Below are 26,887 nucleotides of genomic sequence, written 5' to 3'. Positions count from 1 at the left end.
AGGACGGATAAATCAAGACCCAACACATTTCATTCAGGGCCGCATAGGCGAGAGGGGGTGGGTGGGTGTGTGTGTGGGGGGGGGGGGCAATGAGCCGATAAACGCCCGTCGCCCGATGGTGGACAGAAAAGAATCAGCCCTCTGAGACTGCCTTCACCTCCCCACAGAGCCGACCAGCTACACCCTAGGCTGGAGAGAGAACACGTCAACAGAATCAGCCCTTCCTAACGTCATTCCCTCCCACCCACCATCACCCCGCCCCCTCCCCGTCCCCATCGGTCCTTACCAACCACTCTGGCATGCTGGGCATCGGGCGAGAATTCGTACACCACCACCCGTCGGCCGCTCCAAATGACCACCTGGTCCACGGTCACAAACGTGCCCTGAATCTGGATGTCCGACTTCAGTTCCATGTGCTGCTTGTTGGTGAATATGTCAATCGAGACCTGTGTGGGGGAGACCTGCACAGCCGAGACCTGTGAAGGAGATAGGGAGGGAGAGTTGAAGGTATACGGACATATGACACATGGACGGCTGGGATCTGTGAGGGGATAGGTAAATGTGCTAGCGATACTGACACAAATGCTATATAAAATAGACAGCAGGGCTTGACTCTCGCTCGCTCGTTTGTCGCCCCAAAACGCGTCTCACCGCTATTGAACATTTAATCAAACTGTAACTCGAGTCATTCCTCGTTGCCATCAATGCAGCTACCAGCTTTCACACGACTATCCGATACACAGGACCAGGTAAGCCGTAAGACCCGGAGCTGAGCCGGGGAGGACTGGCCGTCCCCCGTCTACTGACCATGTCGTTGAAGTGGGTGCACATCTGGTGCTCCCGCAGGATCACCACGTCCTTCACCGTGTTCACGGCTAGCAGGTTCTTGGTGCTGCCCCATCTGAGGGTGGATAGAAGGGCGTCACGGATAAGCCCCAGCGGATTGAGTCACTGGGTGGATCAGGGGGCTCAGCAGGTGCAACCAAACGGCAGCTGAGATGCCTAACGCCGCATTTATAGAGGATTGAATATGACGTGGCATCGCGTCAAAAGATGTGGTCGGTGTCGTTTCAAGGGTTTAGCCAGTATCGGGACCGATGCGTCGAATGATCAAACCGATATCGTATCAATGCAATACATCGGCGTCGTGTAAAGTAGCCACCAACCCACGCCCGTGCTGACTTGCATCAAACGATTCAATTAGTGTCATGTGCATTGACTAATCAGCGTGATTACATTTGATCATCCATTTATGATTTAAGCCAAGTAAATACGGTCATGACTCATAACATGAATTAATGATCCGTCCCAAAAATAAAAATGCATTCGTACAGCAGAAAACGCAGGTAGGCAGTGAAACCATCTTTTCATGACCATAACCAAAAGCTGTAAAAAACGGACATGAAAACCAAATCTGACAAAAGCTGTCCGGTTCCTAATAAAGTAACGAAGAACCTGACGCCCGTACTGACTTGCACATTTTGGCCGGTCCGCTGACGGTCGCCACATACTGCACGTGCCAGTTGTGCTCCTCGTCCTTCTCCACGCGAAAGTACTTGTAGAAGGCCACCTTGCCCAGACTGGTGCCGGCGGCCAGCACCGCTGTGGGTGCGGGGGGACATGTGAGAAAGAGGCACGAACGCATAGCACAGTCAGGACAGACGTCAGAACCGGACATATGCAGATACGAAAACACAAAGGGTGGAGTGGAAAACAAGACTGACAAAGGGATGTCACCAAACACAGCGAGTTGCTTCACCTCATACATATCATCATCATGTATCCGGCGTCACAGGCATCGTGTAGCCGTTCAAAACACCAGTGTTGAGGATAAATATCCTTCAATCCCAATCGGCTTACAATCCCATCTCACGGTCACTTCCCGTACATAGCCCAGCAGTTGCAGCGGCAACGGTAGCAGCGGCAGCCGCAACAGTCTGACCAAACCGATGTTCCACCGACCTTTTCCACACAGTGAAAAGGTCGGTCACAGTAATGGGACAGTGGTCCCACCGACCTTTCCCTGTGGACAGCACGCCAGTGCCATGCACCTTTTCCCGGGCAGTAGCCCAGCCTTACCGAACTTTCCCTTAACAGTGGACATTGGACAGTATGCCTGTCCCACCAACCTTTCCCTGGGTAGTATGCGGCTAGTCCCCACGCACCTTTCCCCGGGCAATAGGCCAGCGATGTGACTGCATCCTTGTCGCTGAAGTAGTGTCCGTCCAGCCGGACCGCGTAGTTGTCCCCCCTGTCCAGGTCCCAGAGACGGATGTGGGGCTCGCCAGTGGCCACTGCCAGGATACCTTTACCAGCCCAGCTGAGCTGCATGTCCTGACTGCGGCCCGACAGTTTCACCTGGTCGAACGTAAATGGGAAAGGTGAATCAATCAACATGACAATGCAAGACAAGACACTGCAAGGAAAGGCAAGGCTAGGCGAAAAAAAAAAACACCAGAGAGGACGAAACAAGACAAGAAAACACGAGACAAGACATGACAGGACAAGAAGAGAAAGGGGAATTTATTTTTGTCATTCCGTTAACACCTCAGCCCAGGGTGAGCTCAAAAGGGTGAACTTAACATCAGTTTGAGCGGTACACGGCATTTGCATGCTGGGGCAACATACGATAATCATTATTGTTTCAGGAAAGCCACAATGGTAGCTGACAGCACAAGTTGATGATTTGTGCCGAGGGCCGCCGGCAAAGTCAAAAAGCGCAAACTGTCCAGCATACGAGACCACTGCATTACGCATCATCTCACCTTCGTTATTTCGGAGAGTGTTCCGTCGTACTCGACCTGGAACTCTCCGAGTACCATGGTATCCGTCACCACGACCAGCTCCTCCTTGGCGTCGTAGTAGAGCAGGAAGCGGATGGAGCCGTCCGCCTGCAGCACCTCCATGCAGCTGCCCGACTCGGTGATGTAGTAGATGACGCCTGCCGTACAGCGTAGTTAGGGATGTGTATTACAGCATAAATCGCTTCACATAGGTACGGAAACATTCGATGGATAAATTATTGCATTCCCTTATGGCAATAACATGATAATCAATCGTTATTTAAGAACTTTTTTTCATTTTCTTTTGTGATCTATGACCTTATGATACTAGGACTAATGAATAATTACATGACAGACAAAACACACATAGAATTTCCATAAATCAAAAGCAAAACTGCATATTCAGCTTCCTCTTACTTCCTGTCGGTGTTTTTCCATCTGTACATAATTATGTGTGTGTCTGTTATATGTATGTCTGTATTTACCTGTCTGTCTCTGCCTCTATCCCCCTCTCCTCTCCTTCCTCAACTAACCGGAAGCCGAGCCGACGAAGACATTGAGGTTCTCCTGTCTGGCGACCAGGAACCGGGTGGACGAAGTCTTGGGCCGCCACGAGCTGAACATGTCCAGCGCGACCTCATCGCCGCTAACGGCCGCGCGCGCCAGGCCACTGGTGAAACGAATAGAGGGTTAAATGGACGCTGACTTGAGCAGAAAATACACTCTTACCACAATTATAATGCACCATAAATTGAACAAGCAGGCACTCATCAGACGAATCCGGGGAGGGATTTGTGACAGCGCGCCCCTAAACCCTAAAAAACAAAACAAAAAACTGGAAGCCTTCTGGAAAATACGACTGAGTCAGAAGGAAAGGTCACCTAGTGCCTCTACCGCGTCCGTTTGAAGAATGCCTGCAGCCGTCAAGACCCAAAGCATCACAGCTCTAAGCCGAGAGCGGACCACTTAGCCGTTACGGGACGGAACATGACGAGACGACGGGACTGCGAGAGAACGGAACGGGACATGGCGGGACAAGACAGGACAGCTGGAAAGCACAGGACGGGACGGGATGAGACAAGGCGGGATGAGATGAGAGTAAGGATGTCGGTGCCACCGACCAGCAAAGGCAGAGTCGGGAAAACCACAGACTTCCCAAAACTGGGAGAAAGAATGGCCAATCAGCTTAGCGCGATGGCAAAAGTAATACTAGAAACAATTCACATGATTCATCCTTCAGCTAGGCGTGCATAATAGGGTGAGACAAGAAGTGCATGTGATGGCATCGGCCGTTCCTTTTTTACATCGCTTGGGCGGCAGTCTTTCAACTAGCGAAACTGCCTTTTAGTGATAGTGTATTGGTGACAAAAACAGTGATGTTTCGAGGTCAACGCTGAGCTGCTGGCGTGTTGTGAGGAGTCAGAGTTACTAACCCTAGGTCGACGCTGGGCTGCTGTTGGTGCTGTGAGGCGTAGGGGGTGGGGCGGGGTAGATTAGGAACTGGCCCGAAGGGTAGGGTTAAGGGTAGATAACTGGCGTTATCTTTAGTTAATCCCGTAACGCTTCGGCATCGTATGCTCCATAGCATACTCATGTGTTGGCTGTTTATCGGCCGGCCGTCTCTCTCTCCCTTATATCCTATTCACCTTCCAGGCGATCGTTAAGAGAGAGAGGAGACGGTCGACGAGGTAAGGAAATGAAGGTAAGTAAAACCAACGCAGATGGTTGGAGGGGTGGGTGGAGGAAACGTGCTCGGCAGCGACCGCTGCTGGTCCGCTTCACTCGCCCGGGCCGCGTTGAGTGGACCCCAGCCGTCCCGCTCACGGCGGCCCGCTGGTGACGTCACGAACCCTCCGGCCAGGTCATGTCGGAACACCGCTCGACAGTGCCGGCCGGCGCGGCTCTAGAGGCCAACCGCGGATACGCGTTTGAGCAAGGATGCGGCGTTACCATTAACTGGCATATAACTGGCGTTATCTTTAGTTAATCCCGTAACGCTTCGGCATCGTATGCTCCATAGCATACTGATGTGTTGGCTGTTTATCGGCCGGCCGTCTCTCTCTCCCTTATATCCTATTCACCTTCCAGGCGCCAATGACACCCGACAGGACAGAATGTTTGCGAGACTGTGCGCGGGTATATATGTAGGCATATAAACGCGTATGTTATAAGCCAATGGTACGTACCGTATAAGCCATTTCGTCCGTTTCACATTCTTCTTCGGACCCGATTGGGGCCGCCTGTTTCACGACGAAACATGGTAGAAGAAACCACGCCGGATATTGGCCATCAAACCTGAGTGCTCAGTTGCAGGAGGTGGAACCAACGCGAGTCGCCGCGTGACGAGAGTCGGGAACATTTCTGTCATAGATACGCATGTCACATTGCCGCGCGGGTACAAGCAGATGGCGTCGTAGTGGCGCGTCGATTTGTGTTACTCCGCTGCGGTGGCTGTGGAATGGTCAGACTGTTTTAAGTTGAAGAGCTGGGCGGCCGGGAACGGTCACCACCCATTGTGGTTAGTCGGGAACGTTAGCAGTCGGAGAGCAGACTGTTCGTCAGTCAAGAGTACACAACTGCATAGGCTGAATTAACACCAGTTACGGTCGGCCGGCCTAGAAGTCGGCTGGCTACACTGCGATCGGTCGAAGCCAGCTTGCCGAGAACAGTGCAACACACAACGATCGGTCAATAACGGTGCAGTGGGTTACTAGATTGCAGACAGACGAGCCGACGATTCGAAGCCGTGCAGGTGTCAGGCACGAGCAGACAAATGCAAAACTGTGGGCAGTCAGAGGTTCAGGCGTTGAAGACCGGTTAAGGTACACCGGCATCAGTGGTCGATGATGAGCCAGACTGCAGTGAGATGGATGCAGGGTGCCGGCAACTGTGAATCCACCACGATCGATCGTAAAATAATCATAGGGGGAAGCACAAGCCGCTGCGAGCCGGACAATGATACAGTTGATCACACCGTAGTCGATCGACGGCGTCGTCAGTCGTTGTTCTCAAACGTCTGAAACCAATGAAACGCACAATGTGGGCGGCCTACACGTGATAGTATAGCAGAGCCAGACTGCATGAACGATTAATGCATATTCGTTCTGGTCTGTTGGAAACAGAACAGAAGTGGGCAAACCAGGCTGCGACCACACGGAGAGCCAGGGGGGACAGTTTGACGCACTCAGCGGTCGGCGGGGATCGTATAGCAGCCGGAAGGCTAAAATACTGAGCGAGTAAACACGTCGGTCAGGCCAACATTAGCAGTCAAATAGCCAAACTGTTGAGTCGAAGATTCCGCCTGTCGAGACCGATGAAACAGTCTGTGAAACACTCCATGGGATTGGTCGGAAGAGTAGCCAGGTCTCGGTGCCGGACTGGGCTAGTTGGAGCCGGACTGACAACAGCGACTAAAGAAACGGTAGTCAGTAAGAGATCTGGACTGCATTGGATGGTTAAACATCCCCCGCGCAGTTGCACACAGGTATCGTAAGCTGTATATAACGCTAGGTAGTGGCGGATTATCGGTCGGACTCGGCGGTCGGTCCATAATATTAGTCGTCGGAGCATCCAACTACCAGCACGGGCGGTCGAGACAAAATGCTAGTATTTGGGTGGTAAAACTATTAGGCACTATCAAAACAGCAGCCACGCGTTTGTGGACGCGGCAGCTGGATCACATTGTTGCGTATGCGTCGGGACACCTGCACATACATTGTGAACACCCAGAAAACATGCATGTACGCTCCGGGAACGTGCAGTCAGGCCATCCGAGAGCGTAATCAGCCACATAGCCAGACTAACGGAGCGATTAAGTATGGGGGTATTCCACGTCAAATCAAACACCGAAATCCGTCATCCCCTTCGATTTTTCTGAAAATTTGTAGGCAGACTGGGCATGGTTCAAAACTGAGTTACGTGTAATATTTTCGAAATTTGATAACGTATCGCCGAGATATAGCTCATCGAATATAGCCAAAAATGCCACACATCATTTTTTTAAATGCTTATAACTCTGGTTCCTTTTCTGGTATCAAAATGATATTAACAGGGTCTTGTAGGCAATTGATAAGGCTTTGATTTTTAATTATAAAATTAAATTGAAGTGACCTTGAAATGCATTTGACCTTGAATTAAAACAGAAAAATTTAAATAGCAAAAAACACGCCACCTTCGATTTGAGTAATTTTTACATATTATGTCCGTCACAATGTTCCTAACCATCTGTGAAAAAATTGGCGTGGGCCATTCATAACTTTCGCGGCAAACGCCGTTTTCATGCATCAACATCACGCAACCGCGCGTGACCTTGAAAGACAGAGTCAAGACATGCTTGCTTGTGTACACTTTCTGAAATGAATGATTGCTGATTAGTGATATCCCAAACTCTGCGAGAATGGAAATGCATAGTCATCGTAGTCAAGCATTCACGTTCCATTGTAAAAGTGTCTCAGGCAAACGGTATTTTGCGGTGAATTTTGAGCCGTGTGGAAATGCATCATGAAATAAATTCAACGAAAACATGATCACGCAACGATATCTTCACGTCTTTTGATCTTCACTATATGAAAGAACATACATTTTTGAGTATGTATGGGGAATTTCTAGTTAATCCGATAATAAATATGGCAGTTAGGGTCCTGCTAAGAGTAACATGTCGCCGCGCCGCCGGCCGACGTGGGAAATGCAGCAGTCACAATTTTGTGTTTACACGTTCATATTTCAATTGTTTACCAACCTATTTTCAGAATTCTTTCACCATAAGATTGCCTGTACATTTCTTAGTCTTCTCACAAAATTTGATGCGAATCGAACGTAATCCGCGGTAAGGAGCGCGATGTAAATACGGAACCGTTCCGTCCCGTCCCGGCACAGTCTACAATTCAGGCGGCGCGTAGCGGTCGGCGCCGGCTGCCGAGTCGCCGCGTCGCCGCGGCGACAGGATGTTCACTTTACACCGCTATTACTAGAACAGTTGTGAACCGATTGTCTTATTGCTTGCACGATGAGATGTGCAATTCAATTCTGGACAGGTAGCCATAAGTAATTTCGCATCAATATTATGAGATATTGGCGAAAAACAGGAGGGGTGGGGCGAAATTCACTCTTCCCCTCCACTGCGTGTGCTAACATACGTTTGCATATGTGCCATTTTCTTCAAAACTTATGAATGGCCCACTCTAATTTTTTCACAGGTTGTTAAGAATATGGTAGGCAATAAAATATATGAAAATGAGCCAAATCGAAGGTGGCGTGTTTTTTGCTATTTCAATTTTTGTGCTTAAGAACAGAGTTCAGCAAATTTCAAGGTCATATATTTAAGTCGATGCAATTCTAAACAAATGCTTAAGAAATTACCTAAACAGTAAGGTTTATTTCATTCAAATCAAACAAGTACAACCAAAGTTATGGTCGTTCAAAAATATAAAGATGCAACATTTTGTAAAAATTTGATGCCCTATATTTAGAAGACCTGTGGTCAGAATGTGCAAAAAACATCAATGTAATGTCCGGGGCGGCACAGGAACTCGCTCACAAATTTATAATGAAATCGCTGATGGTAAGGTGCAAAACAGCCGATTTTTGTTCGATTTGACGTGGAATGCCCCTATGTGAAGGGCAGGCGGTCGGAACGCATCGTAGAGAACGAGATGTCGCCACTACCGGCTCTACTGATAAACGCCTGTAGGGACGGGCCACGATCTATCGCCAGTCACTGCAGCGCAGCTGACTGGACCACTCTGTTCGACCAGCATCATGGAAATGGCAGTCTGGTGCTGCCGGTCCATCGGGAAGATGAACGATGGAGGTCTGAGCCAAATGCGGTTACAGGAACGAGCACGTGACCGTCTACGATCGGTCATAACGGCTTACAAGACAGCCACCACCCCAACGGCTGACCGTACTAGTTGACACACAGTGCGGCCGGTCGTACGCAATGGGTTCGATCGGAAACATCAGCAGCCGGTTCGCCAGGACTGCAATGCTGGGTAGCCATTCTGATAGACTCACGACTGAGGCGCAGTTCTGTCGGTCGGATACACATGTGGTCGGTAAGAAAACGTCGGCAGCCGGTTCGCCAGGACTGCAATACTGAGTAGCCAGTCTGATCGACTCACGATCGAGGCGCAGTTCTGTCGGTCGGATATACAATGTGGTCGGTAAGAAACGTCGGCAGCCGGTTCGCCAAGACTGCAATGCTGGGTAGCCAGTCTGATGCTCATGATTGAGGCGCAGTTCTGTCGGTCGGAAAAACAGTGTGGTCGGTAAAACGTCGGCAGCCGGGTCGCCAGGACTGCAATACTGAGTAGCCAGTCTGATACTCACGATTGAGGCGCAGTTCTGTCGGTCGGATATACAATGTGGTCGGTAAGAAACGTCGGCAGCCGGGTCGCCAGGACTGCAATGCTGTTTAGCCAGTCTGATACTCATGATTGAGGCACAGTTCTGTCGGTCGGATATACAATGTGGTCGGTAAGAAACGTCGGCAGCCGGTTCGCCAGGACTGCAATGCTGGGTAGCCAGTCTGATACTCATGATTGAGGCGCAGTTCTGTCGGTCGGAACCAGTGTGGTCTGTAAGAAACGTCGGCAGCCGGTTCGCTAGGACTGCAATGCTGAGTAGCCGGTCTGATAATCGCGATTGAGGCGCAATGCTGTCGGTCGGATATACAATGTGGTCGGTAAGAAACGTCGGCAGCAAGTTCGCCAGGACTGCAATGCTGGGTAGCCAGTCTGATAGTCTCACGATTGAGACAGTTCTGTCTGTCGGATAAACAGTGTGGTCTGTAAGAAACGTCGGCAGCCGGTTCGCTAGGACTGCAATGCTGAGTAGCCGGTCTGACAAGACTCACAATTGGGGCGCAGTGCTGTCGGTCGGATATACATTCTGGTCGGTTAGAAAACGTCGACAGCCGGTTCGCCAGGACTGCGAAGCGGAGTAGCCAGTCTGATACTCACGGTACGTCCGGAATACCCTGACGGAAACGGCACCTGTTATGGCAGCATGGGGATTGCTGCTGAATCCATTGTTGTCACCTCCGTCCACGCACTCAGACAAAACCCGCTTCCGGCAGCGCCGCCGAGCCGCCAGCCCGCGCTGGTTCGGCCATCCCGTGGCATAGCTGGACTACCGAGGACAACGAGACGCCGCCAGAGGCGGTGGTCGAAAACGCTAACAATCGGATGGACAGAGCTTACCAGTCGAACAGCCAGACTGACTAAACGATAAGCGTTTTTGCGGGCGCTAGAAACTTAGCATTGGGGCTAGCAGACCGCCTCAGTTGCTGTGCAGATTGACGAAACCGGGTAGCTGCGTATCCACTCGAACGTCACCTGGTCCGTCGTATAATTAAATCTTCCTTTTTTATACCTGTGTCACAACACATATAACCATATCTGTGTCACCTTTATTGTACTTATAAACCTTGGTTTGCCTTAGCCCATGATTTCATCCGTACCATGCCTACCATCTTTAATTAAGACTGTGTCCGTCATTGTGTGACCATGCCCGTAGATGTTTTATCAATAAACTAAACTAGACTACATTAAACACGTCGAAGCGGTCGATCGGAAACGTAAGCGGCCGCGTCGCAAGACCATGCGCCCCGTGGCATAGCCTGATGAGACGACAACGATTGAGCTCACCCAGACGGTGAAACGATCATAGTCTTGTCGCTAAACGGCATGGGTCGGGAGCCAGACTGTGGGAAACGATTAAGTACGCCCGGACGGTGATGGAAACGTTAGTATAGCAGTCACAATACGGACGGCGATTTGGAACGGCAGCGGTTGGGTGGCCAGGCCGCATTCAGCCGGCTATCCGCGTTGACGAGAATGAGACTTGACATCATTACGGCATTCCTTTCATGTACTCTTAGAAGCGCAAGATACCAAGCCAGTAAACAGCCGATTTGAATGACAACGAGCGAACGTACATTAAGACCTACACGCGCGAAAGTACGATGCGAGACATCCGACTGACCCGTGCGGGCGACACTCGGCCTAAGCGTTCAAGCAGCTAAGACGCGTTGGCCTAGCCATCTAAGACGCCGAACTGGAAAATGGATCCAACTTCCAGCATCGCCTCTGCTGTCCGGGTAGTCGCGATCGCGTTCGCCGTCCAAAAGCTGCCCGAAAGCAGGATTATGCACATGGGATCATTTACGGACTAAAGGTCTCCCGAGCGGCATTACCGACGAGTAAGGAACCACCGTCACTTACTGAAACACGCACCGATTCAGCAACCGAACTATCGAGATAGACGATTGCTGCTGTGAATACCGTGTGATCATTAGTGATACGGCAGACGAAGTGCCGGCCGAGATAGGTACAACTTAGCCCATTATCACCAAAACGCCTTTTTGGGCGAATAACGAGCGTATGAGAGAGTGAGCCCTGCACGTGCGGAATGGCGAGCGGGTACTTCCAACTGGCTTGTGCACTGCACCCTACTAACCAGTCACTAGCAGTGTGCCAAATTTGTTGGCAATCAGCTCAGCCGTGTTCCAGAGATCTGGAAGCGGCACCCTACCGACCGGTCCGGAACCCATGGGAAAACATTGCCTGGTGGGTGCCTACTGCCTACCTACATGCCAAGTTTAAGCGAGACCGCGCCGGTGATTCTGAGTTATTGTAATGGGAACAAATCTGACACTTGTTCTTTGCATTTGCACGTGCAGTGGGGGACCCACACGCAACTTCCTGACAGAATTACCGCATGTCAATCGCCCCAGCGGCTGCCGAGATAGGCCTCTCAGAATCGTTACAGGCCGGGCCGGGCCAGCCGGATCACTCATACTGAGATTTTCGTCATGTTGAAAGACTCGTTTCGCGCTCGCTCGTAATAAAGGATGACGCTTGCCACCGCGGTGCGCTGGACCCTTGGCGCTGCCTAAAGGCGGTACCATCCTGATCGTGTAGTCATCGTGTAGCAGCGTTCGTACGGTTCGCAAGTCGGTGCGTTAAGGGGCATCCCACGATACATATGAGTACCTCATGCTCGATCGTAGCATCTGCAGCTGTTCAACACGCTGCAGTCAACCGGGTCGCCAGGTTGACTCACAGCATAGCAACACTAACGGTCGGGCCGGCGGATCGGCCAGCCGGGGACGGTACCTTTATGGCAGCAGAGTCCATCAGCCGTTTCCTCGCTCCAGACACCCGTAGCGGTGCGATAGGTGAAGCACGCACGATACCTGTGACGGCAGCAGATTCTATCCATCGTCCCGTCACCTCCGACGTTGATAATCACTGCACTGCAAGAAAACGTGCTCGGCAGCGACCGCTGCTGGTCCGCTTCACTCGCCCGGGCCGCGTTGAGTGGACCCCAGCCGTCCCGCTCACGGCGGCCCGCTGGTGACGTCACGAACCCTCCGGCCAGGTCATGTCGGAACACCGCTCGACAGTGCCGGCCGGCGCGGCTCTAGAGGCCAACCGCGGATACGCGTTTGAGCAAGGATGCGGCGTTACCATTAACTGGCATATAAGTTACTGACCCGAGGTCAACGCTGGGCTGCTGCCGGTGCTGTAATGGATGGAGGTAGGGGTAAGGGGAGGAGTGGAGTAAGTTACTGACCCGAGGTCAACGCTGGGCTGCTGCCGGTGCTCCTCCACGGCCCTGAACACCAGCTGGGTCAGCGGGTCCTTCAGGTCGTGCTGGAACACCACTGTGACGTTGCACTGACCGTCGCCCTTCCATCCGACCAGCGTACCCGACTGCGGAAGAAGGAGACGAAGGGACGGCGGTCAGACACTGGCGGACAACGGTCACATACGAGGATATTGATAGATACAGGAGATAACTTGAACAGATACTGAAAATACGGCAGCCAGATGACAACGTTTTGTGTGTGATTGTGGAGTTCGTGTGCTTGTAATCGAGTTGTTCCGTTTCCTGTGTTGAGTGTTGAGGCCGCAGTTAGGCTGGTGTTTAAAAGGGCTGGTTAGTGGATCAGGTAGTTTACATTTTACAAGTGCTTAGGTGAATGAGGGGAAGTGTCTGAACTGATGCTGCTCTCTGCGCACCGGTCATAGGTCCAATCGGATCGGCCGACCAGTAGGAATGCATGGAGAAGGGCCGACCGGCCAGAACCTGTGGTGTGTATGAAATGGGTGACCGGCCTTCCAGACTTTGTGTACGGAAGGGGACAGGCCACCCGGAATGAGAAGGGACCAGCCACAGGTCCAGTCTCCCAGTCGGTCAGTTTTTGCTGTGCCGAGCACACTCCACACCCCACGCCCCGCCGGCAGCCGGACAGCTTTCACAGGGACCGGATGCCCTGGAAAGGCGGCCGATTTATCGGTGCCACATCGGCACTTTTGGTGATCAAACCGGAAAGCGAGCAGGTAATGTCGGCCGCTGTGAAAACGCACCGCACAGCCTAAAAGGCTCGTGTACGATGGATATTAGTGAGGTTTGGACATCGTTGCGTCAATCGTCGTAATCGCAGATAGTTGTGATTTCTCTTGCACAGCAAATGTCACTAATGAGGTTAGCTCGCAACGGGGTTTGCAGAAGCGCATGTTAAGATAAATGACGTAACCAACCGCACGGGTCAGCAATAGCGCTATAAAGATTTTTTTCCGAGCAAGAAACACAGCATACGATAAACATCCACGCCAAAGCCAGTTTCGCAGTGGCGCAGTTTCTCCTCTCCTGTACTGAGTTTGCTCTTTTTCATCTCGAGAATTTCGAACAGCACAGTCGGGCGACACGAAGATGTATGTTGACAATCTTCTTATGTAACGGTCATGTCAACTGCAGTTTTCCGAGCCCGTCGTGGATGTAAGCTGCCAGGGAAAGTTTAGCCATCCGGTACGTGCATTCCCAAACTACAAAGCAACCGCTGAGAACGGTCTCGGCGAAATGGAAATCAAACTCGTTTCAGATCCCGGTTCTTCTCGAAAGCAAAGCCCCGGCACCCGGTTGTCAGAGAAAACCGCATCTCTTCACGATTGTCGGCATCACTTCAAACAAACGAATGTTAAAAAAGCAAAGCAGTGTCAGCACCTCAGGTTTGACACAAACAAAAATTTATTAACTATAATACAGGTAGGATATGAGCTTATGACATGACAAATACCAAACAAGTTAAAATCCGCTGCAACTTGTGCGGTTCAAGCACGCTCTGACGCACCCATATTCATATCCGAGACACCTTCTCATATTTCATGCTCGGATCTTTGACAATCCCGGTAGGGATCCAGTCTCATTTCTCAAGAATCGTCAATTCATGGGAGAGTTCACCACCGACAATTATTACGAGCGAGCGAGCGCAGCGAGCGAAGTGAGTCTTTTCAATATAACGAAAAAATCTCAGTATGAGCGGCCCGGCCCGGCCTGTAACGCTTTGAGAGGCTTATATCTCAGCAACCGCTGGACCGATTGGCCTGCGGTCTTTTTTGCTGGGTAGCCCCATTCCTTCTACCCCGTAATTGACTACTTTTGATACATCTCAGTGACCGTCGTGGCACGTGCCAGGTGAAAAGTCAAGGGTGTTCAAGCTGTTTTGCAAAAGTATTGATTTTGAGAGGCCCATATCTCAGCAGCCGCTTGGGCGATTGTCTTGCGGTAATTGTTGTAGGGTAGCTGCATCACTTCCACCAAAGGTCGGATATTCTTGATCTATGTGAGTGACCCCCACTGCACGTGCAAAATGCAAAAAGAAGAGGTGCCAAATTTGTTCCCATTTCAATAACTCGGTAATTACTGGGGCGATTTCGCTAAAACTTGACATACAGGTAGGCACCCACCAGGCAATGCATTCCCATGTGTTGCGGTTAGGGTGCCACTGCACGTGCGCACGTGCAGGGGGCGCTCCCAGATCTCGAGAACGGCTGGGCCGATTGCGCTCAAATTTGGTACACGGCTGGGGACCAGTTAGTAGGGTGCCGTCATCCCGTGCAAAAGTCAGTTTGGACCCAATTTGCACGTGCGCACGTGCAGAATGCCGTTTCCAGATCTCAGGAACGGCTGGGCCGATTGCGTTCAAATTTGGCACACCGCTAGCGACCGGTTAGAAGGGTGCTTTGCACAAGCCCGTTGGAAGTACCCTCTTGCCCTTGCGCACGTGCAGGGCTCACTATCTCGCTCGCTCGTTCTTCGCCCAAAAGGCGCTTTACTGGTGGGTTAGTGTGGCAGTAGCAGATGAGGTCCTATATGGCGAGCAGGAGTCGTCCTTTTCGAAGACTGCTTGCAAATTCAATGTTACCCTTGCCACGTGATGTTCACAAGATGCTTCGATAAAACGGGAGATGTGTTGTACTGGAATTGTCGACAGATGGGCACCTATTGAGACTGGCGGGTATGCCGCTGAGTACCCATATGACCCATGGTCTGAATGAGCAGCAAACTATTTCTAAAACAGGACACAACTATAAACATGTAACGATAAAATGCGTACCTACCTACAGCAAGCAACCAATATTAGAGCGCAGTGCGCACACAAGAAACAGGCACTGCTCAGACGAGTGTGCCACCACCTGCACTTTCTATCATCCATGGAATACCTATGGATTAAACTTGGCACAAAACCTTCAGCCATGGAACAAATATCACTCTCGGAACCATAACTTTCACATCTCTCAGTGACAGGGTTCACGGTGACACAAATCGGAGTAGTTGTACCGGAAATACCGGCTAGCTGACCAGCGGAGGAGCTGACCGGTCGCCGGTTCCTCAGCTCACCACACGAGGCCGTGTGACCGGGTGGGCGGAGCCACGTCGGGTCGGGTCGGCCGTGGCACCGGTCCGGGGGACAGGTGTCACTGCTCCGCCGACCGGCGCCGCGGCCGCACGTCCGGCTCTTCCGCTCTCTTCTCTCTTCTGTACGACTGCGGGCCCTACACCAGAGGGTCTTCTCAGGTTATCAGGACTTGTCTCCAACAGTCTCCAACCCAGTGTCAGTCGGTCCCGGAGTCGTCGCTACAGCCGCTTCATCTCGCGGAGTCCAACACGGACCATACAGCACAGAGCACACCAGCCATCTGAGCACATCGGAGCACCCGGAGCACGCCGAGCACAGCCATGGCGCTGGAGACGGTGCGCGACATCACTGCGGGCCTGTGGCAGCGGCGTGACCCGCGCGTGCGTCACCAGCTGCTACAGGCCTCGCCCAGCCTGGTCCTGGCCGTGCTGGCCGCCTACCTGCTGCTGGTGCGCTACGGACCGCGCCTGATGAAGAACCGGCAGACGCCCAACCTCACCCTGGCCATGGCCGCCTACAACGTGCTACAGGTGAGTTGATCGCGAGGGCGGGGCAGGTCGGTTACTATACCCGGACCGTCACAGCCTGCTCCTAAATTACCTGTTTTGATGGTCAGTTTGTCTGAATGTCTAAACTATCACATGGGACCACACTTATGGCCGCCCATGATGCCAGCCAGACATGTGCCTGGATCCGAGAAAATATGTCTGGGATCTGATCCCACGGATCCTGATCTCGGATCGGACGGGATCCTAGATCCAGCTCTTTAAATTATCGAGAGATCCGTAGGGATCATGGATCCGAGTCTAATTTCTTGCTTGATATCCAGGGAGATCATAGATCCTCCTTTACTTTTTAGTTTTAGTCAACACAGAAATCCCCGAAATCACTTGTTACAACTCAAAAGCGTTCTGTTTTAGTGATTGTATGTGATTGCACGTCCCAATCCATAGTTTTGTGGTTCTTATTGACAAAGGAACACTTGGAAACCTGGTTTAAAATGTTATGTATGGTGGGATCCACTCAGATCATAGATCCATGTTCTCCGTTTATCGTCAGATCCTATCGAGATAATAGGTCCAGGATAAATTTTTCACACCGGATCCGGTGGGATCATATATCCTAGCCTGCAGTTTACTTCGAGATCCACTGAGATCATAGATCTATCACTCGGATCCATGCACATGTCTGGTTAGAACCATCCCTCAAACCCATCAAACTGCTTCATAGGCTACATTAAAGCCATTGCGTTTTCAACACTGGTTGCCCACGCTGCATTGAAAAGCGCTAAAACACATCCATCCCAAACATAACTTTCTAAAGGTTTCCTAGTGAATGTGATCCACACCGGTTAAACAACACCTATCCCGTCCCACAGCGTAGGTACTGCAGGAAGTGGGTTACCCGTGCGACACATAACCGGTTGACAGTCGCGAGCCAACGCGTCTGAATGACGCAACGTGCGTTAATGACGTAACTAACGTAACTTACATGAAAGCCGTAACGTGCAAGAATGCCGACATATGCGCGACTGTCATCACGTGCATGGAAAAAGCAGCACACGTGAATGGAAATGCAGTCTGCCATCCGTTATCACTTTGCAGACCCATTGAGCGGTAGTCTAAATCCCATCCACCCTTAGCAGTGCGCACATTAGCGAGACCAGGAGATGTGTAACTGTCTTACCTACTAATTGGCTTGCGAGACCAACAAAAAATTAACGCCTAAAACTGTGTTACCTTAGCCGTGAGTACTAAGTAAGCCTCCGCCTACTGGCAGCGTTCCAATTATGGCGATGATAATGAAGGTAGCATTGTTAAGGGAATGAGTACCTAAGGTTACATCGATGCGACACAATTTGCGTCATCTTCGTCCATAACCCCAAGGAAAAAGGAGCACCAAAAGCAACACATGACTATAGTACCCACAACTTGTAACAATAAGACTCGTCTGGCTGTCAACCAGAGTTCTTCCGGCAACCTGTCTCCCCTCCATCCCCGCCCAGACTGCTGCCACACCGGCTACCGGCACCGCAAACCGGTAAAAAGTGAAAACCAGACGAGTTTGACCACACCATGCTGCGACAACAGCCAGACCAGCGTTTTCACTCAGAGCGCAAAAACAGCGGCGTCCTGCAAACGGCGTGAAAGTTATAGCCCCTGGCAATCTAAGGTTGCGGATCGTCAAGGCCGTATCTCCCAAGATATGTTGAAAAGCCGCGCCAATAAAATCGTCATGATATTCTTTTAACACCACCTCTACCATCACTCTTCGACCTCTGAGCTTTCAGGTTCAGGTATGAAAAACACAGCTCTAACCTCTGCCCTCTTCCCCGTGCACAGGTGACTCTTAGCGCCTACATGATGCGCGAGTTCATAGTCAGCCGGCCCCAGCGGGTCATCTGCGCCGTGGTTGATGTCAGCGAGAACCCTGTCTCCAAGAGACTGGCCGACGCCTGCTGGCTGTTCCACATCAGCAAGGCCGTGGACTTTCTGGACACGGTGTTTCTGGTGTTGAAGAAGGACAACAAGCGGCTGACGTACCTGCACGTCTTCCACCATGCGTCCATGTTCTTCAGCTACTATATCGCCACGCTGTTCTCGCCGGGTGAGCATGACGGGAGAGGTGGTGGATGGGATGGGACGAGATGTGGTGGACGGGATTGGATGGGATGGGATGGGATGGGATGGTGTAGCGGGCTACATCTTTTCTATTAGTTTACTATTAGCTGTAAACTTTAAATCCTGGCACGACCGACTACTGCCCGATCCGGACACGCTGGCCGCGTTCCGTAGAGACCCTCTCCTTTGTTTTCCCGTGTCCCACGTCCCTATCGACACCGGCCGCCCATAATTTAGAAAGGACAGCAGCACAGAGCGAGGTAACGCGGAAGAAAGAGACGCGGTGACCTAGCGGGTCACCGTTCGTTACGGACGTCGTCACTTGAGGGCAGCACCAACCGCAATGGAAGATGATAAAGCCATGCAAGAATGCAGTTATGCATAAAAAAAAATCGACTCAATACTGGACGTTGCACAAACCTGCAATTCAGATTAACTTGATCACCAAGCAATCCGAAAGTCGCAATAGTTTTATCGCCTGACCCCACCATATAGCATTCCAGCAACGACCAGTGCAACAAGGACGTTTTTGGAATATAGACTGTCTAAATGATATCCAGAGGAAGTCATTGCGCTAGCAGCTCATGAGCTCGGAAAGCAAGTCCTTGTGGCGGAGGAGCATCTGAACAAGAGGTACAGCACCTAGAGTACGAGTGAGTGAGCAAGTGTAACGGAAACTAGAGGCAACATTACAAAGGATAAATGGTTGCGGGCTGCCTACTATAAACAAGCATTTCGATTTCAAGCCGCTTTATCAGAAACAAGCGCAGATCAACAATAACGGGCATCGTTCGCCGATGAAGACTGGAACCGAAGAATTGTGCCATCTAATGCCTATTCAAATGCTTTCACATTCAGTGCAACCGTATTTTGGAGAGGCCGTTGCAAATGGAAAACCGAGCACGCCCTCAAGCCACCGCAGTAAGAAGACAAAGAAGTGCACCTGAATCGGAGCCAGCACCCGGAACCAGGTCAGGAGAGGGCGACGCCACCCCGACCCAACTATAAAAAAGGGACCGCTTTACTTCGGGATCAGTTAGACCGGAGCAGTCAGACCGAGACAGTGAGACCGGGACGGGAGGACCGAGTCAGTGGGACCGCCGCAGTCGCGTCGGGATCACCGCGCCCGAGAAGCCATGCCGCCGGGAGACGGGCCAGTTCAGCCGCATCGCTGCAATCGTCCTGCTCCAGTTCTCTGCTAGTGCCTCGAGTGATGGAGACGCAGGACAGCAGCCGTCGACGAGAAAGGACGCAAGTGCAACTGCCGAGGTTGACGTCACACTCCAGCTGCTAATGTGAGTGTTCAATCTGAATGTTCGAAAGTCTGCTCTCCCTGATCCTATCTCCCCCCCCCCCCCTGGTTTACGCCTTGCCCGATCTCTCCAATGGTCGTTGCCAAGCTAATAGCAAATTGCTTTGATTTATACGGTCGGTCCAGACAATTCTAGTTGTGGTCTCCACTCTCCGCGATCGCCAGAAATTATTGGTGCAAAGCTGTATTGCGGTTTTGTTCTTGGGGTCTTACTACCGGATAGGCTGCGTTATAGGTGATCGAGGTTTAGCTAAAAATTCACGAGTGCGTATATTTATGTCATTGTTAGGATCCCCAGCTTACCATTTGCAGACTAGGATTACAATGGGATTCCTAGTGTGTTTATGTTCAACAGTGATGTTCAGTTGGGTTTGTGAGAGGAGTTCAGGGCGTGGTTTCAGTCTCTTTTACAGTGATGTGAGCTGGTATTGCTGCGCCACATAGCGGGTTAATAATGAAGCTGTTAGTTTCTGTACGAACCTGTCAAAGACAAAGTTAACAATTTAACCGGTTAGGCGTAAGTCATTTATTATTGGTATTCTGTTGAATTAGCGTTTTGACTTGGAACATGAATTAGACTGTATCTAAATTCAACGTGTTTAATTTAGAATACACACTAAAGCTATGAAACGTTCTGTTGTGGGCATAGTGGGAAGGATCGAGCTCTTACAAATTTGGAAACGGGTGATTGGCCACAAGGTCAATAAGATCATCCGTCGAGACGTCATCAACGCTTTTCCACTCTGGTGTTTCGTGGAGTTCGCACTACAGTATAGGGGTTTACATTAGATACACACACACACACCGAATAAGAAGAGCACATATAGAAGAAGCACACGGTGTCTGATCGACGACCTTGGTCCAGCTGTTAATTCCGACGGGTGAAGCGGCGCGGCGGTGGGCCGCCCAGGTTTATGGGCTCAGGACTGCAAATTCAGGTCAGAATTCAGCTGTTAAGGAATTCAATTACTCGAGGCATGCAATTTTGGAACTAACGTGGTAAATTGTTCAAAGATGTTGGGTCATCATAATGTCACTAGGTCGTCGTAATGTCGTGGTATTATCGAGCGCATAGCCATCAAATGACGTTTATCATGGGCAGTCCGGGCGTACTGTTTGCATCACTAGTCGTGGGACAGAGCTGGCGGCGGACAGGACGGTCCGTCGGCTCTCGGTCGTAATTTATGGGAGATTTATTGACGCAGATTATTTCAGACCAGGTAAACAATATCAGTGAAATTGTTGGGGCTTATATTTTAGCGAACCTGAATACTCGTGGTTTTGTGGTTGCTGGTGACAATCATTTCACCCGACAAAGATTGACGAAAATTTAAGGGCTCAAGATGATACATTTGACCTTTCTATCTGTCATATTCGAGTGGCTACAAGGTATATTGCAAGCTGACTATCTTAGATCAATAAGCCGGAGTCTAAATGAGGAGAGGGTTTGTTTGCCCGGCTCTTATGTCGGAATGTTGACTAGCATGACTTAGACACAGAACTTCCTGAGAAATTAGTCCAGACCGGTAATGTAAGGTAAGGAGCACATCGTCTTTAGCAGAGCTATTCACGTTACCCACCGTGGTGATACCGCGGTTGTCGTTGGCTTCCCGCAGGATTAATTAGTGGGCAAAGGTAGGCAGGCTCAGAGGCATGAAACGGCGGATCCCAGCGGAAGTCAAGGATCCATCAGGAATGGTGAAGTGCTGGGTCACTGGTAAGTCATCCACAGGTGGTGCAGGAAGCCGTATGTCCCAGGAAGTCATCATACTTATCTGCATCTTGATCATCGGCATGAGCCAGGAGTTTCCGGCCACATCCGGTGATGGACAGCCTCTGGGGGACCGGGAGAGTCCCCCCTCGGAGTTCGTGAGTCCTGGTAACGTAAGACCCACGGAACCAGATGAGTTCCAGGCAGATAGTTCCAGGACATGGATACGTGAACTATGGTCCCAGGACGTGAACGGTAAATTCCAGGACGTGGACCGGAGGGAGCGCGAGGCCTAGCGCTCTCTCAAAAGGGAAACCAGCCGGGTGTAATTCGCGAATTCGCATCATAAGTCTATTGGACGTGTTGTGGATCCGACTAAATTACAAAGGTGAATAATTATCTGCATGCAATACTGGACGGCCCTGTGGCTTGGCCACCGGTTAGCGGGAGCACACATGGATTCATAAGAGAGACATTTATCTCGCCGGGGAGGTTATTGTTGCCAGACACCTAACACTATCGGAGGGATTTCGAGGGGCACTAAATAAATTTTGGTGAATAAATGAAGAGCGCTTGTATGTGAGAATGTGAGTGCGTATGATAAAAGAATGAATCTTAGATTAAGGCCGATAGGAGTTAAGTGCAGCTCGGTTAGGACAGTCACGACAATGATTCTCGAGGGCACTTAAATTCAGCTACGCTAATACGATATAAGTGGGCAAATTTGAAAAGGGTAGAGTAGACCAGTGATGATGAATTGGTGAGTGGACAAATGACCATCCAGTTAGTCAAGTTAAACGCCAACAAATGGCTTGGCAGTGATCATTAAGACCCCAACTGCCTTATCCGGCCTTTCTCTCACTGTGTCGATTACCCACGGGTTGGAACCTGTCCATCCTGCCCGAGCAGTGAAGTTACCGAGTCGACGTCTATACAATGCGATGATGATCAAGCCTCAAAATGAAAGCATCTCCCATCAGATGCATTTGTATGCCGGGTGGGCTTCCAGAAATCAACTTTACTTACGCACGCACTTCCAGTCTCCAACAGCACAATCCCAGCGCTTCACAGTGACCCCGAACTAACCACTCCTAACAGACCAACAAGAAACCCCCCCCCCCCCCCCCGAAAACAACTCCACCCCCACTCCACCGCACCCCTGTTCAGTCCCCCGCGCTACAATGGGATGGGATGGGATGGGATGGGATGGGATGGGATGGGATGGGATGGGATGGTACGGTATGGAATGGTACGTGATGCCTGGTAAAGGATGGAGGACGGCGCAGAGGTAGGGGGCGACGCATCTGTGATGAAAGGGGTGGGACGGATGAGACGTGAGAAAGGAACAAGATGAGACAGCAACAGGAACAAATAGTATGCGACGGAAGGAAAAGAAAGGGACAGATGGTCAGGTTTCCGTAGACATGCTAATTGCTAACTTATGTAATGTAATATGTGGGAGGGAAAATGATATATGAGAGTAATGAAGGGAACAGTAAGAGGGAGCGAGAGCGAGCGAGGCAGTGGAATCAGCTGGGACTAAGTGGAACGGATGACGAAGATGCTGAGCAGAAAGGCAGTTATCAAGATGGAATGTCACAGTTCCCCTTTCCATTTCTGACGTTCCCCTGCCCCCTCCCTCCCTCAGGCGGCGCCTCCTGGCTGGGCTGCGCGCTCAACTGTTTCGTCCACTGTGTTATGTACGGCTACTACTTTCTGGCGGCGCTGGGACCGGCAGTGCGCCGCCACCTCTGGTGGAAGCGCTACCTCACCCAGCTGCAGATGATCCAGTTCAGCATCATCCTGCTGCACATCATCAGCATGAGGGTGAGTTGCTGGTCGAGCAGGGTAATGAAGGCAATCTATCCGTTGTGTTAGTCCAGGCACCGTACGAGTGATCTACAACCTAGTAAAGGCGACAAACTCTCAGTTCTAGCAAAATAGAGAGATGCCGTTAACCAGGGATTCAAGTTTTCCGTTGATATTGGGATAAAAACCCAACATTTCTTCCGCTTCGGAAACCTTCTTTTTGTCATGGAAGTGTTTTGTTTATTTATAATACGCATATTGCACATTTTAAAATGAACCATATGGAACACTACACCGCAAGTCCTCCCAACATTCTCTGACTCGTGTGTGTGCCTGCTCCGCTCCTCAGCTGCCGGGCCTGCGGTGCGGCGCGCCCCTCTGGGCCGGAGCCATGACCTTTGTCTACCTCCTGGTGCTCACCGGACTCTTCCTCAACTTCTACATGCGCTCCTACCGTGGCGACGCCAAGCGGCAGAGCGGCGAACCCAAGCCGCGAGCCGCGTCGACAGAGGTCACTACCAGTACACCCGTCAAGAAACAAAAGCACTTGCCGCTAATATGGCGCATGCTGCAGACCCATGGTCTCGGCTGTTTTCACCAGAACGACTGAGGGCTGAGTGGACGATAAGGCAGACCAGCTCAGTGGCGGTCAACCTCTGCCCTTCTCTTACTCTATCTCCTGAAAGATGAGGACGGGCCATGACCGTCCGCCTTCCACCCTTTAGACGCGGCTGGTCCCTTCCCCATTGCAGCCACCGTTCCGTGCTTCTATCCTTAGGATACTGAAATCCTTCTCCTCCACGCCGCAACCCCCTCCGGGCTGGACAGGCAACTTTATCTCGTGCGGGCTGCTCCCATGGAGCGGCACCGCTGCTCCCGAGGGAGCGCACCCCGTAGCCGGGTGCAGTGAGTACCTTGGGGCTGGTCGGCCTGTCTTTCGGGACGTACTCAGCTCCGGTGACTCACTAGGGTGCCTGCCCAGACCATTGTCTCCCCCTAATTCCTATCATCCTTCCGGCTCTGAAATGGTCTCGTCAGACCGAAAGGGCCTAACTCAACACAACAAAACAAAACAAACAAACCCATTGCAGCCTTGAGATATGGGGAATCTGTCATTCACCGGCCCAGACCTACGGCGTTTCAGGTGCAGACAAACTGTTGTATTATGTTCTGTGGCATGTAGATGCTCGGGCAGCGTGAGGTTGTTCTTAGGTGGAAGAAACTCCGGTATCTTTCCTTAATTAGAACCTAGATGTAGCGCATATTTATGCATAATATTTGAGGGGGCTACTCTTACTTTACGTGGAATAGTGTCAACTTTTATCAGCAGATTCTTCTGACAGAGTCATGCTTCAATGCTATTTATCTTCGCATTATGAGTAAAATGTTGTAACAGCTAATATAGGCGGATGCTTGTCAGCCAATTAACTGCCAATATTGTTCGTATCAAATGGCAAATACTAATTTAGGTATCTAATTATGCCAGAGGAATCCAATATATGCTGGTGTTGTACAGGCGTGCCATCATAATGCTATGAAATGTGATTGTGTAAATACATTTAAGAGGAGGTATAAGAGGTCACTTCTTCGACATTTCAGTAGAGAAGCTGACATGATGAATGCCAACATCGATCAAAAGCATGGAGGGAGGGAGAGAAGAGGGAGGAGGGAGGAAGGCGAGGAGAGAGAGAGAGAGAGAGAGAGAGAGAGAGAGAGAGAGAGAGAGAGAGAGAGAGAGAGAGAGAGAGAGAGAGAGCGCGTGCCAATCACTCAAAGTCCGTGCCCATGACGGGATTCGAACCCGGGACCCACCGTGTCGGCGGTGATGAGGCGTCCGCCGGCGGCGCTCCAGACTGCGATCGTCACCGGACTCTTGTGCAGGCTCTGAATGTCCGTCAGAGACTTATCCTGCTCGTTCCAGGTTTGTAACACTGCGAGGCAGAGTGCCGGTATTAGTATCATAAAAACGATAAGAGTTGTCAGTTTCAGTTTGGGCGAGTTGTCAGTTTGGGCGACACGTCAATATCAGTGTTGATGTTGACAGGGTCACTCCTCAGTTTCAGTGACATTGTGTCAGAGTGGATTTCATAGTGTCACTGGTCACAGTATTATAGTGTCATAAAGACAACGACGCGGGTTCGGGTGGACGAACGGCGAACGACCGGGGGAGTGCGAAATGCATCATAAGGACGACGGTATAAGATGTCTTTTGTCTAAGCGAAAACCACGTAGACTGAATGGCGATGCCAAGCATTTACACAATACACGGTCCACGGACATAAGACACGTTTGAGCACAGTAAAAGCTATCAGACTGTCAGCAGTGTAGGAGAGGTCAGTGACTCAGTATATATGCACGTCCAAAATTCCCAATCCCAACATGGTTACCTGATCTCTGAATAACCGTTCTGAGCATGTCTGGAATCCTAAACCTTGTTTCCTAGGTCAGGATGTGTGCATTCCACCCACCTCCTGTCTCCCATCCCAGAAGCAGCACTTTCTTGATGGGGTGCCACACGATAGACGTGACCTGGGTGTTGGAGGGCGGCACAGTCAGGCCCGGAACCTGGTCACCCTGGAAGAATACAGTAGACGTCAGTTTGGGGCAGGACAGATGTGTGACAATAAACAAAGGCAGAACAGATGGTATTAAAAAGACTGAAGTGGCTCTGGTGAGCTACATATCTGGTGTGACAATGATCAAGACACTTGAGTACCTATTAGGACTTGACAGAGAGGCCTTACAGGTTTGAAATCAATTTAATGCTTTCATTGCAAGTGGATTTTTCCTAGTGGCCTGCTAACTGCTCTGCTGATTGAATCTCCTGTGACACTATCTAGTATGGACACTGGCCAGTCCTTGTCTGACCTCACCTCATCATTGTAGATGCTGACCCCGCCACCCTGCTGTTCCGAGTACCAGCTGACAGCCACCAGTGGTGCTACTCGGTGCCACTCCAGGCCCACCTTGAGCACTCCCAACTGCTGATCGTCGATGTAGCGGTCAAAGTACACCGACATCTTTACCTGTCAAACACAACAACTGTCACATCCAACCAATAAATAACAAAGCTAGTCCAATTTTAAATCAAATTGCAGTTGCAGCCAGCAATTTAAGACACTAGGCAGATCGATGAAAGCTAGGTAGTAGGGGTATTTATTTACTTTAGGACCGGCAGCCTTTACTTTTATTGAAAACCTCAAGTGATAGTAAAAAGCATATCACATGACATAATTTGACCTCCTGATTTCATAGCTGATAGTTGTTCATGGCACAAACAAGTTTAAATGCAACAAGTTTAATAATACCTACCTAATTAGTTGGAGTACTGATGCTGCAATGAATCATGCAATGGGCAGAGGCGATTTTGCCCGCATTTCATTGCAAAAGATCAGATCAATGCTGATGTGTTATAGGACTGAGCGAAGCATCTTGATCTCCCACAGCTGCAGCATCTTGCCCTTGGCCTTCACCATAAGTTACAAGGCGCTGCACAGGCAATGCCAGCGTTAACTTTTGCACAAATATCTACTGTATCAATAAGGGAACTATACTGAATGGACTGAATGCAAGAAATCCGTCTTCAACGTACGTCAACTATAAAAATAACAAGAAAATAATAATTCAACTTCAAGACGATACAAAACACAGAAACACGCGCCGGTTTGTTATTTTGGAATGTTGCCTACTGTCGTCTGCACGAACTAAAGTAATGCTAAAAATAAGTGCTTCCAAATCGAAATGGTTTATAATAAAACATCGTTTGAGATAGTTAAATAGGATCAATTCATTTCTTGATACATACAAAACCTGTTTTATATATACATACAAGACTAATGATAGGAACATAATTTAATCATAAACTTAATTAGAAGATAAAAGTGATAAAAAATTAATTGCATTGAAATAGTGAGGGCTCAATCTAATATGGTATCAATTTGTGCA

General features: G+C 50.4%; 2 protein-coding genes across 2 annotated transcripts in view; one reads left to right on the top strand and one right to left on the bottom strand.

The window, feature by feature from the left end:
* LOC122387316 (intraflagellar transport protein 140 homolog) overlaps positions 1 to 26,648 on the bottom strand; it is a 42,334-nt gene extending 15,686 nt beyond the window's left edge. The window contains exons 1-11 of the mRNA XM_043377421.1: positions 26,255 to 26,648; positions 25,816 to 25,968; positions 25,411 to 25,516; positions 24,755 to 24,873; positions 12,360 to 12,499; positions 3,317 to 3,453; positions 2,766 to 2,941; positions 2,166 to 2,358; positions 1,473 to 1,602; positions 808 to 901; positions 287 to 476 (exon numbers count right to left, since the gene is read on the bottom strand). Of these exons, the coding sequence (XP_043233356.1) occupies positions 287 to 476; positions 808 to 901; positions 1,473 to 1,602; positions 2,166 to 2,358; positions 2,766 to 2,941; positions 3,317 to 3,453; positions 12,360 to 12,499; positions 24,755 to 24,873; positions 25,411 to 25,516; positions 25,816 to 25,962 (1,432 nt within the window). The 5' untranslated portion in view covers positions 25,963 to 25,968; positions 26,255 to 26,648. The remainder of the gene's footprint in view (positions 1 to 286; positions 477 to 807; positions 902 to 1,472; positions 1,603 to 2,165; positions 2,359 to 2,765; positions 2,942 to 3,316; positions 3,454 to 12,359; positions 12,500 to 24,754; positions 24,874 to 25,410; positions 25,517 to 25,815; positions 25,969 to 26,254) is intronic.
* LOC122387317 (elongation of very long chain fatty acids protein 7-like) lies at positions 15,426 to 24,528 on the top strand. Its single transcript, XM_043377422.1, has 4 exons — positions 15,426 to 16,019; positions 17,832 to 18,096; positions 22,782 to 22,960; positions 23,292 to 24,528. The coding sequence occupies exons 1-4, from the start codon at positions 15,810 to 15,812 to the stop codon at positions 23,550 to 23,552; spliced, it is 915 nt and encodes a 304-aa protein (XP_043233357.1). The 5' UTR covers positions 15,426 to 15,809; the 3' UTR covers positions 23,553 to 24,528.
* Positions 26,649 to 26,887: the final 239 nt, after the last annotated feature.

This window comes from Amphibalanus amphitrite, unplaced genomic scaffold (assembly GCF_019059575.1).
Source record: "Amphibalanus amphitrite isolate SeventyFive unplaced genomic scaffold, NRLGWU_Aamphi_draft 000281F_arrow, whole genome shotgun sequence".
In the NCBI taxonomy this organism is placed as follows: domain Eukaryota; kingdom Metazoa; phylum Arthropoda; class Thecostraca; order Balanomorpha; family Balanidae; genus Amphibalanus; species Amphibalanus amphitrite.
This window is presented reverse-complemented; position numbering and strand designations above follow the sequence as displayed.

What these genes read in the sequence shown, in the direction of transcription:
- LOC122387317 (XM_043377422.1), top strand. Translation starts at nt 15,810, where the DNA reads ATGGCGCTGGAGACGGTGCGCGACATCACTGCGGGCCTGTGGCAGCGG. An exon ending in CCGCCTACAACGTGCTACAG is followed by an intron (nt 16,020 to 17,831) that starts GTGAGTTGATCG and finishes CCCCGTGCACAG; the next exon opens with GTGACTCTTAGCGCCTACAT. An exon ending in CGCCACGCTGTTCTCGCCGG is followed by an intron (nt 18,097 to 22,781) that starts GTGAGCATGACG and finishes TCCCTCCCTCAG; the next exon opens with GCGGCGCCTCCTGGCTGGGC.